The 16,594-nt window shown below is 47.1% G+C and overlaps 1 protein-coding gene across 2 annotated transcripts in view; it reads left to right on the forward strand.

Moving 5' to 3' along the window:
• Positions 1-16,594, forward strand: part of ASCC1 (activating signal cointegrator 1 complex subunit 1) — a 727,350-nt gene that overhangs the window by 489,562 nt on the left and 221,194 nt on the right. For both annotated transcript variants that reach the window (XM_085603842.1, XM_085603843.1), the window contains one exon: positions 12,253-12,335. In XM_085603842.1, the coding sequence (XP_085459968.1) occupies positions 12,253-12,335 (83 nt within the window). The remainder of the gene's footprint in view (positions 1-12,252; positions 12,336-16,594) is intronic.

A 16,594-nucleotide genomic window follows, 5' to 3' on the forward strand; every position in this document is an offset into this window, starting at 1 on the left:
TCAACCCTAACTCCCTCTTTGGCCCCGAGGTTGACACCACCCTAGAGAAACTCAAGAAAGATACAGAGACTGCAAAGTCTATGGGGGCTCTGCAATCCCAGCAGTTTCGGAGTGGGTCCTTTCGTCGCTCTAGCAACAGAGGACCATCTAAAACACAGAACTCCCAACAGTCACAGTACACTAAAGGAGGTACACAGCCCACCTATAACAAGAATAGTAGAGGTGGATACCGTGGAAACAATGTCAAAGGCAAAGGCCGAGGAAACAACAGCTCCAGGTCCTCCGCCACCAACAAACAGTGACGCCTTGTCACTGCCCCCCGACCACGTAACACCTGTCGGGGGGAGACTACAGAGGTTCCTGCCAGTCTGGGAATCCATTACTACAGACAGGTGGGTGAGAGAGATTGTCCAGTACGGTTATTGTCTGGAGTTCACATCCACTCCACCCAACATACCACCAAGACACCGTCATATGTCCGCAGAGCACTTGCACTTATTCCAACAGGAGGTTCTCAGTATGCTCCAAAAAGGAGCCATAGAACTCGTGCCCGCAAAGGAACGAGGATCAGGGGTGTACTCACTGTATTTTCTGATCCCCAAAAAGGATGGATCTCTCAGACCCATGCTAGATCTAAGACCTCTAAACCGTTACATTCTGTCAGAGCATTTTCACATGCTCACTCTGCAACAAGTGCTACCGTTGCTCAGTCAGGGAGACTTTCTCGCAACATTAGACCTCAAAGATGCGTATTTCCATATACCCATACACCCCTCACACAGAAAGTATCTCAGGTTCACTGTTCTCAATCAGCATTACCAGTTCAAAGTCCTCCCTTTCAGGGTAACGACGGCACCCAGAGTGTTCACCAAGTGCCTGGCTACAGTGGCGGCACACTTAAGGAGACAGCACATACATGTCTATCCTTATCTGGACGACTGGCTTATCCAGGGAAAGTCGGCCCAGCATTGTGCCAGCCACATGTCCCATACCATTCACCTTCTTCACAGCCTGGGCTTCTCACTGAATTATCCAAAGTCCCACCTTCAACCCAACCACGTACAGCAGTACCTAGGCACAACCATAGACACTCTGGCAGCCACGGCACAACCAAATTCAGTGAGGATCATCAGCATTTAGTTGCTCATAAAGAAATTCAGACCTCAACACTCACTCCCAGCAAGAGTGTTTATGCAGTTGATAGGCATTATGGCCTCCTGCATCTTCATAGTCCCACACGCAAGATTACATATGCGCCCGCTTCAGGAGTGCTTGGCACGTCAGTGGAATCAGGCCCACGGACAGTTAAAAGACCTAGTGTTGGTGAGCGGTCGGGCATACAACTCTCTGCATTGGTGGAATCCACAAAACCTTTGCAAGGGCCGACCGTTCCAGGAGCATGTTCCACAAATCATACTCACAGCGGACGCGTCTCTCCAGGGATGGGGAGCTCACGTACTCAATTACACAGTGCAGGGACTATGGTCGACACAGCAAAGGAGGATGCACATCAACCTTTTGGAACTAATGGCGATCTTCCTTGCAATGAAAGCTTTCAAGATACACTTGTGCAACAAGGTCGTGTTGATCTGAACGGACAACATGACCGCCATGTACTACATACAGAAGCAGGGAGGAACACACTCGCCACAGTTGTCATCTGGCTCAGAGCATGTGGAAGTGGGCCATTCAGAGGAACATCTTCCTCATGGCGGAACACCTCCCGGGCAAAGACAACCAGATGGCAGATCTGCTCAGCAGGCACAGCCACCAAATGCACGAGTGGGAGATACATCCATCAGTACTCCAACCGTACTTCCGACAGTGGGGTCATCCAGAGATAGACCTATTCGCCACAAGGGAAAACGCAAAATGCCAAAACTTTGCCGCCAGGTTCCCACATCCACAGTCGCAAGGCAATGCAATATGGATGGTCCGGCAAATTTGCGTACGCTTTTCCCCCAGCACCATTAATACCGCTGGTGGCACGCAAGCTCAAGCAACACTCGATGACACGCATCCTGGTTGCTCCAACGTGGGCACGCCAGCCATGGTACACCACTTTTCTGGAACTCCCCGGGGGTACCGCATCAACGGCTACGGCTCACACCCACTCTTTTAACGCAGAGCCGTGGCGAGATTCAGCACCCAGATCCGCAACAGCTGAACCTGGCGATCTGGCTCCTGAGATCCTAGAATTTGGCTACCTAAACTTGCCTCCAGACTGTATGAATATCATCAAGGAGGCTAGGAGACCCACTACCAGAGCATGCTATGCGGCTAAGTGGAAGAGATTTGTCATGTATTGTAAAAATAATTACATAAATCCACTGGATGCGTCAACCCAGAACATTATCTGTTATTTATTACACTTATACAGATGCAATCTAGCATACAATTCCATCCGTATAGATTTAACCGCATTGGCAGCTTACCTTCAGAACAGGCAGCACCTCTCACTCTTCAAAGTGCCTGCCATCAAAGCTTTCCTGGAGGGCCGCAAACGTGTCATTCCCCCTAGACACCCCCCGTCACCAGTCTGGAACCTAAATGTGGTCCTCACCAGACTGATGGGACCACCTTTTGAACCTCTACACTCCTGTGAGATTCAATTTCTAACCTGGAAAGTAGCTTTCCTCGTTGCCATTACTTCCCTAAGACGAGTTAGTGAACTTCAGGCACTCACCATTCAGGAGCCATTTATACAGGTTCATGCAAACAGGGTCGTGCTACGCACCAACCCTACTTTCATGCCCAAGGTCATTTCGCAGTTCCATATGAACCAATCTATAGAACTACCAGTGTTTTATCCTAATCCCGAGAATGTAGCGGAGAGAATGCTCTACACCCTTGATATCAAAAGAGCTCTCATGTACTATATTGATTGAACACAAACTTTCAGGAAGACAAAACAACTGTTTGTTGCCTTTTCCCCACAGCACAAGGGCAACCCCATTTCCAAAGCAGGGATAGCTCTGTGGATCGTTAAATGTATACAGATTTGCTATGAAAAAGCTAAGCGCACACTAACGATTCCTCCGAGAGCCCACTCCACTCGAAAGTTGGGGGCCTCCATGGCTTTCCGGTGAAATATTCCCTTAGAGGAGATATGTAGAGCAGCCACATGGTCCACTATACATACCTTTACCAAACACTACTGTGTAGATGTACACTCAAGACAGCAGGCTGCTGTAGGCCAGGCTGTTCTCAAAACTCTTTTTCAGACTGCTGCAGCTGGCACGGCAGCCGCCGCTAAAAGGAGGGACTGCTATATAATCTATGCACAGATATGAAATCAGCAGCCCACATGCCTCGAACTGATTATGCTACTTACCATCATCATCAAGAAGGCTTTATTTCGATATAAATATATCTTAAAAGCATACATACACAAGGTACACATTAAAATATTAAAAGACATCAGTGCATTAAAAGATAGCCAAACATTTCAGAACCGCTACTGGTGTCAATAATTTAAGTAAAAGCCAAAATACTTAGATAAAAAACAAATTAAACAAGATAGGAAAGCCTAGTTGATCTAATGCGCCAAGCCCAGCCTAGGAACTTGGCTAACCCACAAGCAAAAAGGGGCCGCGGGTCGTTTTTTAATATTCGCATGGCCTCTGTGTGGAGCCTGGTTCCAAGTTCTCTGCAAAGGGGCTTGAGCCATCTGCTTCGGGGGGCTGCATAAGCCGGACATTCAAACAGTAGATGGGGTACAGACTCAGGCCTATTTTCACAGAAGGGGCAAGAGGATGTTGTCTGCCTTGGAACCTTCCACCTAGATGTCAGATCACCGACGGGGAGTAAACCTACTCTGAATTGGAAGTACAAAGCCCTATCTTTGCGGTCTGAAATAATGTCCAGGTAGGGTTCGCAGAAATACACTTCCTTAATCAGGAGAAAATCCATAGATGTCCTACACAAATTAGCATCACTATTTCTAGTACCAGCTACCCAGGCCCAATAAATCTTTTTCAACTCTAACTTAGGAGGAGCAGTTCTATTGGTCCAATTTTCGCCGAGGCCGAGGTTGAAGAGAAGACGCTTGACTTCCCTCAACCAGGGAATCTTGGCCCAGGCTAATGAACCCAGCACGTCGGTTAGGCCGTCTGCGTAGCTGGATAATTCTGGTGTTCTCCATATTCTTGCCCATAGGAGGAGAGGGCGAAGCTTTGCTTGATCGCTCAATGGGCGAATTCCTGTATCTAGAAACAAGGGGAGGTTTGGGGTGCTATAGGGAAGCCCCATTAGATCTTTAAGGAATTTATTTTCCGAACGGGAAAGAAGATCTACCTTTTGAACCCCCCAAAGTTCGGCCCCATATAGGGCGGCGCTAACAGCCCTTGCCTTGTAAATGTCCAGAACAGCAGCGATGGGTTTTAAGGATGAAGCGCGGTGTTCCTTGAGCAAGGCACCCACCACCCTCTTATGTGTCAGCAACATCTTTTGAAGGTGGCAATTCCAGCTCATAGAGTCACAGAGTCGGACACCCAGGTAATCGAACTCTGAGACTCTCTCCAGCGCGACAGAATCTAAGGTCGGTGGTTTAGCCAGTTTTTTAGGGGGATTGAGGACCAAATACTTGGTCTTTGCAGTATTAATAACCAACCCTCTTGCATCACAGAAGGACTTGAAGTTAGTTAACAAACTCTGCAAACCTGCCGGGGATTTTGAGATCAGGAGGGTATCATCTGCAAATAGAAGGGTAGGTATTCTTCTACCAGCCAGGGATGGTGCGTCTGCTGGATGTTGGAGCAGGTGCTCCACCACTCCATTAACATATAAGGAAAACAAAGTAGGAGCAAGAACGTATCCCTGGCGTACCCCTCTATTTACAGGGATACATGCTGTTTTTTGCCCCTGACTACCCCACCTGATCTGTGCAAAGTTGTCCGCGTGAAGATTTATTAACAGGTTTAACAGGTAGGGTGGGATACCCAGTTCGTTTAGCACTCTCCAGAGTTGGCTACGGGGAACTAGGTCAAAGGCAGTCCGCAAGTCTATAAAGGCAAGGAATAGACTGCCCTTGGCCAGAAGAACAACCTTCCAATAGAGCATCATTAGTCGAAAGGATTGCTCTATTGTCCCCGTGCCTGCTCTGAACCCTGCCTGGAAATCGGAGAGAATGCCCTTGTCCTCCACCCACTGCAATATCCTGGTTAAAACTACCTTTCCAGCCACCTTTTGTGAGGTATCTAAAAGACTTATTGGACGGTAATTAGCTGGGTCGTTCCGACAGCCTTTCTTAAAAATAGGGACGACCTCAGCACCCTTCCATGAAGTCGGAAAGGTTGCCCCTTCAAAATTGGAATTTAATAGGGCAGAAATGAGTTTTCCCCAATGTTCTGGGTTGGCGCGTAACAGGTCTCCGGGAATGCCGTCCAGACCTGCTGCTTTATTGGGGACCAGATTGTTTATTGCCCCCTCCACTTCCTTGGGTGTAAAATGAAGCTCATCCTTAAATTGGGCAGAGTCGTAAGGGTGGCGGGCACTCAAGCTAACCCCCGCTTCCTGAGTCGTTGAGTAAAGTTTGGTGAAGTGGTCAACCCATGCATTCTCTGGAACATTGCACGTAATCATTGAGTCCGCAGGTTTCTCCCTGGATCTCAAAAGGTCCCAGAAACCCTTTGCATCCTTCCTTGTGCTTGCGGCTTTGAGATCGCACCAAAACTGGTCTTCCCAATTTGCCTTTGCTTTTAATAGTGCCCTCTTATAGTTGCCCCTGGCTGCACATACTAGGGTTCTATTCTTAGCTTTTACTGCTTTTAATAGTTCCCTTTTGGCCGCTCGACAAGAATCTGAGAACCACCCGGGTGGGCCCTTCCTTGAATTTCTCTTAGCCCCCTTACCCGCATTCTTGGCTATGAATAAGTCACCTATAGCCTTTGTGGCTTGTACAAAAACTGCAGATACCTCTGGTGCACTAATGGAGGGGGAGTCTAGGCGCAATGAGATATTAGCCATTACTAATTGTGCCTCCCGCATCTTAGTCTCATTGCCAATAAAGGTCTTCCATTTCAGGCGCCTGCCACAATTAGAAGGACATAATTTGTGTGATAATTTCCACACATGAGGAGTTGGGATAGGAGGGCTGCCCTTCCACAAGGGAGACAAGGACAAGAGCAAGGGGTTGTGATCACTATCTATAGACGGGCGGACCTCCATATCCACCAAGAAAGACCACAGGCAAAAGTTCAACATAATGTAGTCGATCCTGGAGGAATGGCCTATTCTGTTGAATGTATGTGCCCCCTTTTGGTCAGACTTGGATCTGCCATTGGTAGCTCTCAGTCCGTATTCCAGACAGAGCGCGTTGAGGTCTATAGCGTTTTGAGACCATCTTTTGATTGGAGCAATGGACAAGGGCGGAATGCCTCTTCTTGCATCATCATCTCTATAGCCCAGCACGTCCTCCGCTGCAAGAGGTTCGAAAGTGCAGTTAAAATCCCCCGCCAATAGGACAAGGGAGTTTAAGCCACAGTTTTTAGGTTCCTCATCAATGCCGGTTGAAGAGAGAATAGATCCTCCACCCCTAGTGCCTCTAACATAAATATTAAGTATTTCAAGTTCCGGCCCTCCACACGGACCTCGAAGTGAGAGTCTCTGTAAATCCGGGGAAATAGTGGCAATGCATTTAATAGAACACCGCAGGGAAACGCTTACCCAAATTAAGAGCCCACCGGAAGGGCGGCCCTTGCCTTCCTTGGGTCGAACAGCTGGAACAAAATAGGTAGTAAAGCCCAGCTTATACTGTGGTTCCAGGCACCACGTTTCCTGGAACAGGCAAATCCCAAAGGTTTCAATAAATGCATTCCACTCAGGGATGGCTAAGTTTCTCGCTAAACCGGCAATATTCCAACTGGCTACCTTCAGGGGCGCAATTGGGTCCTTTCCCTGGCTTAGGGCTAATGCACCTGTAATGAGAATAGAGTTAGTAATGTTGTTTACATCACCAACAAGTGAAGCCTCGTCATAAGTAGTCAAGAGGCTCTTAGTGTGCAAATCCCTACTAGAATCATGTGTAGCCTGAGAGTGTCTGCACGGGATCGGTGGAGACGGGAAAATACAAGTAGAGGGACTCCCCAATTGGTCTCCTATGGAAGAGTTACCGATGGCTAATTCACCAGGTGCTTCAATGTGGCACTCATGTCTAGGGCAAGTTGTGTGTCAATAGTCTTGCCAAGGGCAACCCTGTGGCTGGCTGAGGTTTATGTTGAATAAGCTGAATTTGGAAGTGTTGCCACGGAAGGGGTGGCTGTCCCAGCTCTCCCTCGTGTGGAGTCCACTTTGTCTCACAAGCGGGTTTGGAGGATTAAAATAACTAAGATCGCGGGTATCGATTGAGCCCACACTGCTTACTAAGCTATTTCCCTTCCTAGAGCCCCTACATATGTAGCTGACAACCTTTGTATCTTCAAAGTTCACTATAATGCAATCCCCTTTGGTGGATTTTTTCCTACTTCCAATCCAACCCACTCTGCGTACATGGATTATCCGGCCCTCCCAAGACTCGGGCAAGGGTCTATTCTCTTTGAGCCAGAATAGAGTCTTGTTGAACAAGTCGGTGTAGGGCTCATTCTTGCCCGGGCTGAGGACCGGTACACCAGTCAGCACAACCACATAGGGCTGGCAATCAGGAGGCAGGTTTATATTGGGGACCCGCATTGAGGAAGGGGCCTCATCAGGCTCCACTATGTTTGTCTTTGCAGTTCCAGTTGAACTAACGGTTGGAGTCTCATTTATACTACGAGCTACTGGCGGGGTAGACATGCTAAGTGAGTTTTCGTCGCCTGAGCCAACCGGGACTAACGGGCGTGTCATCTTGTTGCCTGAGATATGGCTTGGAACCTTGGGAGTCTTAGATTTAGCCATATGCTTGTGGGAGGCATGAACTGGGTGTCTGGCAGTATCCTCCACTAACACAGTAGGGTACAGGTTACAGTTAGGTGCTTCCAACCCAGCTAGTATCCGGTCGGTGGAGGTTACTGAGCTAGATAAAGCTGTTGACAGCGAGTTGCCGTCATGCCCCCCCCCCCCCCCAAGTCCTTCTTCCCTCGTCTTTAACTGCATTTTTATAAAAGATTTTAGGGAAAAAAAGTTGTCTAAAGTTGTCTGTTCCAACTTATCCACACGCTCAGATAGCCCTTTAATTCTGTCAAGTACTGGAAGGAGTAAGGATTTTATTATATCCTCCATTTTTTTAGGGGGGAGGGAATCTAGGGGGAAAGTCGCTGCACTAACCGCACTATCCGCAGCAGAATTTTTAGACACAATAGCAGCAGGCCCCTCACGATTATTTTCTTCCTGAAGCGATCTAAGTGCTCCTTCCACTGCTTTGTTGAGATCACCCCTCCTAACGCCTACCCGCCTCTTGTTCTTACGGTTCTTTGACAGTCTGGTTATCCGGGGGGTAGCGGATCTTGCACTCTTAGTAGTGACCGGATGGATTTCAGCCTGAACCCCAGTGTCAGCCATAGAAGGCAGAGTTAGGGAAATGGTGGAATCTACCAGATGTGGGGAGGGGGAAAGAGTGCCTAACTTGGTTACTACTGGGATGGGAGCCACTTGATTTTGGGTGTTGAGTGTCGTGGCCGTCAGGCTTTCAAGGCCCTCGATGTTGGCCCTCAAGGCCGCAACTCTAGGGTGATCTAAGGAGTGGGGGGCGTTGGGCAACGAAGTTCGATCCGGGGAGGATATTTGGGCTAGCTGGCCAATCGATGAGCGCCTATCAGTAAACGGACTTTGGGACAGCCGGCGTTCAGCCATACTGATTTCCTTGTCAATGACGTTGGCCACACGCGTAATAAATTGATCCATGGTGCCCACCATGCCCCCCTCGTTCCCCCTCAGACTTTTCCCAGAGCGAGTTGGCATAGCTATTACTGGACGGGGCTATACCTAGAATCACAAGAAAGCCCTGAGACAAATTCAAGAGTCCGAAGGATAGCACAGAATAACCCGCACTCTATCGTGCTTACATTCAGAGAAAGTAGCCTTAGAGATTAGTCCGCTACTAACAATCCCAGTCCACAATCTCTGTAATCTGCAGAAATTCACAAGGATCAACAGCAGTACCTGTATGGAGCCGGTAATAGGGATACCAACGATTTAGAGAGTGAGCCCAGCCCAGCCTCTTCCGGCCCCGGACGGCCTAAGACGGCCCGCCCTTTGCCCGGGCTTAGCCCGGCGCCCGCCCGCGCGCGTCCCGCGACGCGGGGGAAGCGGCGGTCTTTTATGCGCCTCCGGGCGCTTCGATGTCGTCAGGGAGCACCGGGGCACCTGGGAGTTGTAGTTCCGCTCCGGGCAGCACGTTGGAGTGGCTGCCTACACCCAGCGAGGAAACCCCAACGAAGGACAAACAGAGTCAGCAGCGAAAGAGGGATGGAAAGGACAACACCCCCGTCAGGAAGCAAAACAGACTGGTGGATTTTCAAATTTCGCGCTTTCCCGCCCCACAAAGGAAGCGGCGGTCTTTTATGCGCCTCCGGGCTCGATAAATCAAGCGCTAAGTGTTTCAGCACACTACTCAGGAAGTACTACAAGTGAAAGGCTCCAACTCTGTGACAAAACCTCTGGTCTCCTTGCTCATTGACAGCACTCTTGACAGTTTTCAATGGTGTACTTACAGTCCACTGCATTTGTAGGTGATAAAGTATGGAAAATAAGCCAGAGCAAAGCAGTTTCCAAAATGAAAGAGGGTCATTTTCTCGGTTGTTGACGAGTCTTTTGTTCCTCAGATATCAAGGAGCCTAGAGCCCGCTGTAAGAGTCAACTGCAGGTCATCAGGTGTTCCCGTGCAGGTATTTACGGCAATCGGACAGTGATCATCTGTCTGTCCTTATGTGAATTCAGCCTTATCTATGCTACTTACCAGTATGCATCTGTTCTTGGCATGTAGGGCTGCTGACATTCATATCGCCCACCCTCCTCCCCGGCGCCTGTAGCAGCTGTAGCATTCAGTAATTTCTGGTTAGCATGGTCATCGTTCACTGTATTACACTCCATCTCTGCCACAATGGCGAAAAACAATCTAAGGATGGAGGGGATGCCCATGCGCACTGTAGTCCAGGGGAGGAGCCACCTATCTTGTGATACTTCGAAGACTCTTCCAGGACAACAATGTGCAATCATCCGTACCCAACACTAGGCGGCGATCTATGCACAGATATGAATGTCAGCAGCCCTACATGCCAAGAACAGATGCATACTGGTAAGTAGCATAATCAATTAACAGCATAGGCCCAGCGCGCCAGGTATAGTGCGCGGTATGTCATACGTGGCCTACAGCCTACTAGCACATACTCGCTATAGACCCTTCTGTGGACCAGCTATGCATGAGAACCCCAGCATGGACAGGGCCGTGAAGGCCAGCAGCAGTGGAAAGCGCAGCCATGCCCAACAGCTACCCCAACACAGTGAAGCGAGAAGAACGCATCCCAGCGTTATCACTTGCAGCGGCAGTCGCCAGCCAGCCATCCCAATAGCGATGTATCTACGGAATCTGCAGAGATTCAAGCCTGAACGTTACCTGCGGATAGTAGGACGAGTAGAAAGACTATTATCATGCGAGGCATCACTAGTAACACCCTTTCAATTTTAACAAGCATGCAACTGATAGAAAGGGGCATGGCTTCCTGAAGCGGCCCCATGCTGAAATATGAAGAGCGGCATCTGTGAAGAGGGTGCTGCTTTGATCAAGAGAAACACATCCTTTCAATTTTAACAAGCTGCAACAAATAGAAAGGGGCGCCCCCTCCCTCCCCCCGAAGCAGCCCCATACTGAAACATGAAGCGTGGCGTCCATGAAGGGGGTGCCGTGCTGATCAAGAGAAACAAACAAGCACTTGTGTGAACTGTTGTTTCATTTTTTTTTTTAATTGTTCCAGCGCAGTAACTAAAATGCAAACAAGTAGAAGGATACGAGCCCCAGAGGCCTACTCAATGATAGTGAGCAAACCACAAAAAGGAGGGACAAATGGGAACAAATACCCAATTGGAAGCAAGGATTGTTAAAGGGCACTGAAACAAACGAATGACAAGCAGCCCACACACTGTATACAAGATGTCTCAAAGAGGCAGCGCAAGTGCTGTCTAAGCTCGACCTAAAAAGGAGAGACAAAGAGGAAGGATTCACCAATAGCAGGCAAGCATTGTGGAAGGACAATCCAAGTAACAAATAGAAAGCAACGGGACAGATGTAAGCCCACAAAGTGAATACAACAGGTCTCGAGAAAGCGCAAGCGCTGTTGAGGCTCGACCTAAAAAGGTACTACAGAACTAGACTCAATACCCCAGAAATATCCTACAGTTTGGGATGCAATATACCAGAATTCATGAAATGCCCCAAGGTGCAACTGGTGTTTGTTCCTTTTTTCTACACACACTCCACCCCCTCCTGGGGAACTCCTGAAGTGACTCCAGATAATTTAACAGTCTGTTCTGTTATACCCATCAGACAGCTGTACATTTTGTGCTTGCGCGATGCCTAGTAGTGTGCCTTAATTTGCGTGTGACCTAGGCCCGATGCAAATGAAGGAATGCCAATGACCATACACCGTATTAAGGATAAAGGACGAGCAGCATATAAGCTCTCTGGAGGTATCCTAACTGTGTGGCACATATGAAGGGCTGCATACTCAGTCTGCACCCAAGAAGTAACTTGGTTTTCAGGTACACTCCAGAATTACACAATACTCCAGTTGGGTCTTCACTTGCATAGCACTAAACCGCAAACATGGCCATCACAACCCGACTTAATGGCCTCTAAACTCTACAAGTACTAGTAGTTTTCCAGGTGAGTCTCCATTTAAACCTTACAGCAATGGACACGATCCCCTAGATGAGGTCTGACACTACAATGTTTCCATTTCTGCTGGTTGTATTTTCTTTTCTTCTGTTCCTCCACATTCCTTCATCTCCGCTCGCAGCCTTATCATGTTGTTAACCCAGTTTGAGGTCATCCATTTTGTAACCTCAGAGATGCTCATGGCAAGCGTTCACTGTTGCATGTGTAAAATAATTTTACGCTGCTGTTGTCTCTGTATGTCTGTGTATTGGTGTGTGTTTATGTGCGTGCGTAATATACCCCAGTATCAAGGCTCGTGTGGAGTATGTAAACACATACTTCATTAAGGTAAAATGACTGGTCCTCATTAGTATGGTGGGTTAGAGGGGCGGTAGGGAGAAGAAGGAAAAAAACGATTGGCTACTATGATGCTTGGAGCTAAGGTTACTTAATGTGTTTTTCAGGTGAGGAAATGAGAACCACCTCAACCCAGGGAAGACCAGGACAGAGGGCGCGCGAGTCATTTGATGCCCGAAATGTGCTCAAGGTAAGTTGGCAACTATAGAAGTAGTTGAAAAGGGAAGCACGCTTTCCAGCCCTTAACTGTCCACTGTTTTCTGAATTTTAAATATGCTTTACCGGATAGAATTGAACTAGTGTTTCTTGCGGTTTTATGATTGTGAAAGACTCCCTGTTATGTACCCAAGAAAGCAATGACAGTACTCTCACTTCCATCAATCAATCAGGGGCATTGTAAGCGCGGTACTCACCCGTGAGGGTCTCAAGGCGTTAAGGGGGGGGGGGGGGCGGAGGGCGGGGTCCATCTGCGCTTAATCCTTTTTTCAAGGCCGCTCCAAATAAAGCATCTCTTCTGTGTTCACAGCAATGCGTTCTCGCATAACTCTTTCTCTTCTCATTTGCATTGTCACTAAATTCTATAAATAAGCCCTCTGCATTGCACCCCCTTTACAAATACCAGCATTAGCATTAAAGATGTTTCTACCCTGATAAGTGCAACATTTGAAGGAGAAAGGGATATTGCCCAACTTGGGGGGGGGGGGCGTTTTGAACGTGCGATGTGCGCTTAAAAGAACACAGACCTGTTTTATTAAGGCCTGCAGACATAACATCCCAACTTAACTGGCAGAGATACTGACCTCAGCCAGACAGGAGTCTAGACATCGCCACCCTGGAGATGAAGAAAGCAAAGTAAGAAAATACCGGCCTTCTTCATCTACACACCCAGGATTTGCATTACAGCTGCATTTCCTTCCATATCCAGGACATTCTGTGCATCACCCCATCCTGAGTGCACTAAATTGGCTCCCCATAGGGACAAGAGGCCTATTTAGGCTTGCCTTTATTGTCTACGCGTAGGTAAACCTAACAACTTGACACACAGACTAACCTTCTGAGGAGCTCTCATAGGCCGAGGATTACAGATTCCATCTAACTTGAAAGCCCTTTTTTTTAAAAAAAATACAAAAAAATAAAATGAACGTCCTACTTTTGCAGCGTCTCTTGCGATCATGATGACCAGTACTTATTATGTTTAGGGCATTGCTTTGACTTCTTGGACCCCACTGCCGCACTCCATACAGATGGTCCCTATACTCTCAGCTGTCCACGAGACTCACCCTCGTCGCTGTTTAACCTTGTGTTGCATCATAAACTGTGATAATATACTTTGTACCTGTACTTAAATATAAAGCACCCTGCTGCCTGATCGGGCTGGTTAGCGCTGTACAAGACTATCAATAAATAAATGTAAATAAACCAATTAACATCAGGACAATTTCTGCCCTCCTAGAAAACTCATCTCTTCAAAGGGAACTGCCCCACCCACATTACAAGCACTACCCTAATCAGTCCTCCTTTAACCATATAATTTGCATGGAATAGTATATATTAAATCATCTAGAAAACAATAAATATAATTGTATAAATGAATGTCCTATGACACAATGCTGAACTCGTACAGTGCACCCTATTAAGACTGCCCCCATATGTGTAAATTACTATAACTCACTCATTAGGGCAAGACCAAAACATCAGTCATGTTGAGGGTATTTTTGGTATAATTGTTGCTGTTATACCATGAGTCATTTGTTGTATGTTGTGATCTCCACTCGGGTTGAAACACATCTCGGAGAAGTGATTCATTTTCTTTTTTTTTCTCTCCTGAACATGAAATAGGATGCTTTCAGGCTTAAATGTCTTACCTCGGTGCTCTCAAAGCATGGATTGCTCTATAGTCGAGGCCATACGACCGCCTTCTAGGATGAGAATCTGAACATATACAGTTCGGAACAAATGTTTTCTTTTTAAAAATGTATTGCGACTCTAAAACTGCCAGCACATTTATTAATTGAAGTATTGCTAACCGACTGAATAAAAGGCAATCAGCAAAGCAATCAATATTGTAAGAATGCCATACTACCCAGAACAGTGTCCAGTAGAGATGATGAACATTAGTCCGGCTGTAACTTGGTAAAATTAGGAAAAGTTCCAAAGGTTAAGTAACTTGATGTCATCATGGAGGCTAAATGGTCTTTCATCTCAACCAGTGAGATGAATCCACAATACTCCTCGCATGGACCCCTTTATCCTGAGAAACCTATGGGAGCACCCCTTTCCTTCATATATATTTTTTCTGAGGCTGAGCGCACCTCCAATTCTTATGTTGCCTTTTTGTTGTATGGGAGACAACATCACTCTACTCCCTGGCCATGTTGTATTGTATAATCATCCCAATCAGATTATCAGGGCATCAGTCTATCATTGCAACTCTGCGTCTCCCATTATGCCCCACAGGGCTAACTTCTGGGTGAAGGAGGCGTAGCTCCCAGTACAGCTGACAATCGATTGCCCACTCTCCTTCAAAAGTCCTGTGTTCCAGAACATCCGCAGATGACATTGAGAAAGGTGCCCTCCACCTAGCCCATTTTTGATTTTCTTAGCCAAAACCAGTTTGGTGGTGTGAATCCTGAAACTGTTCCAATAGCCACTACATAAATGTTTCAGTTGTATGAACTAGAGAATGGCTATATGCTCACACCTCTTCCAGATGTATGTGGCCATCTTGCCAGCCAGTGTCCTCCACCTCACCCATATGCAATGCATTTTCTTTTCAGGTTAACCAAGCAGTCTAGGATTATATTTGTCATAGCTTTATAAGTTTCAGAGGTTGCAAATAACTCCCCCTCCCACCCCAAAAGGTGACTGCAACAACACTATATCCTCAAAACAAACCAAGTTGTTCAGGTGCTCCCAGTCTGCTGCTTGACACAAAAACACGTTCGACCAGAAGATACATAAAGACCTCCTGTCGTGTAATTCAAATTTCGACCTTAATTGACTGAATGAATCCACGGAGAACAACCTGGCTAGGTCTTCCAAGATAGAGACGCAAATCAGATCTCATCGTCTGAAACGTCGCAGTCCCACCACCTCTTGTGGCGTTTCACCGGCCTAATGTGGGGGCTCGTCTTTGTGTCTACTCTTCCAGCCAGTCATAGCTCTGGCTGCCTCCCAGACCTGCAGGTAGGTAGTTCTGGCACACACGTGCCTTCATTCATTTGGGAAAACTGTTTTAATAAGTTGGATAATTACTATGCTTTGCAGCCACCTTGAAAAGGCTGTTTATTGGGATGAAAGGAAAGAAGTGCGATTGTGATCCGGTGGGCAGTGCAGAATCAGTACATGTGATGGTCAACCTGGTGTAGGGGTTGGAAAGAGGTGAAGAGGAAAGGCGTTTGCTGCGTAGAAGAACGTCTTGTCCAACCTCTCATTGAAGTTACCAGCATCATTTTAGCTTGTGGCTGTTTTCCATCAGGGCATCAAGACATGTGTTACAGTAGATGTGCCCTGTTACATGTCCTACGACATTTCATCTGCTGATGATATTTCAGGCCATCTTACACCCTGATCTAACATCCTTCCAGTAGCTTAAACTCAATGCAATCAGGGTGAATCATAAATGTATGTGGTAAATCTTGATCCTTGGATCATTTTTGTTTTTGCCCATTTCGCAATGAGTTAATGAAATGCAAGGAAAATATTGCTGTGCGTGGGGAACAATAATAGCTTTATTGCGTCCAGGGAGGAGTTAAAACAGCCACTCCGATTGTTGGAGGTGTTTTTTGTAGCTGGGGAGATGCTATAAATGGATCCTAATGGAACAAAAGCGCAATCTTTGACAGAGGAATGAAAAGCATTGTTTGGACTTCATCACAAGGCGTTCTTCAGCGAAAGCCCAAATGACCTCCAAGTATGAAATCTTGACTGTGTGTGACCGCTGGGACATGCTGAATGGAATAACCCATCAAAGTAATGTATACCATCTTAGCACAACAAGCCACTGTGATTCTACATCCAGTAATTACTGTGCACCGCACCATACAAAATATGTATAAAGTGGACTGTAGGGGACATGCATCTCAAAAAGCGAACGCTCAAATAAAGTAATTTTATCTGTAGCAGCTGCCATTGCAAATCCATGCGGAGTTCTGCTCATTCGTGTAGGTTTTCTGCAAGGGATTACTTTGCTTGAGTTATGACAAATGCTCCAAGTCGTCTCCAAAATCGCCCCTAAGTGTGGAGAATCCTCCATAGTGTTAAGGGGTAGAAGAGCTGCTGTCCTCCCTTCCTCCTGAGCAGCTCTTTCCTTTTCTGCTATAGAGTTTGTTGGAAATCCAAGCGCATGTATCTGGTGTTCAGTTCTCTTCCACCAAGTGGAGAATGGTGTGTAGTGCATGCTGAGTATTGTCAATGCTAGTAGAATGTTCCTGTCCCTATGTTCTCCGT

This window comes from Triturus cristatus, chromosome 1_2 (genome assembly GCF_964204655.1).
Source record: "Triturus cristatus chromosome 1_2, aTriCri1.1, whole genome shotgun sequence".
Lineage (NCBI taxonomy): Eukaryota > Metazoa > Chordata > Amphibia > Caudata > Salamandridae > Triturus > Triturus cristatus.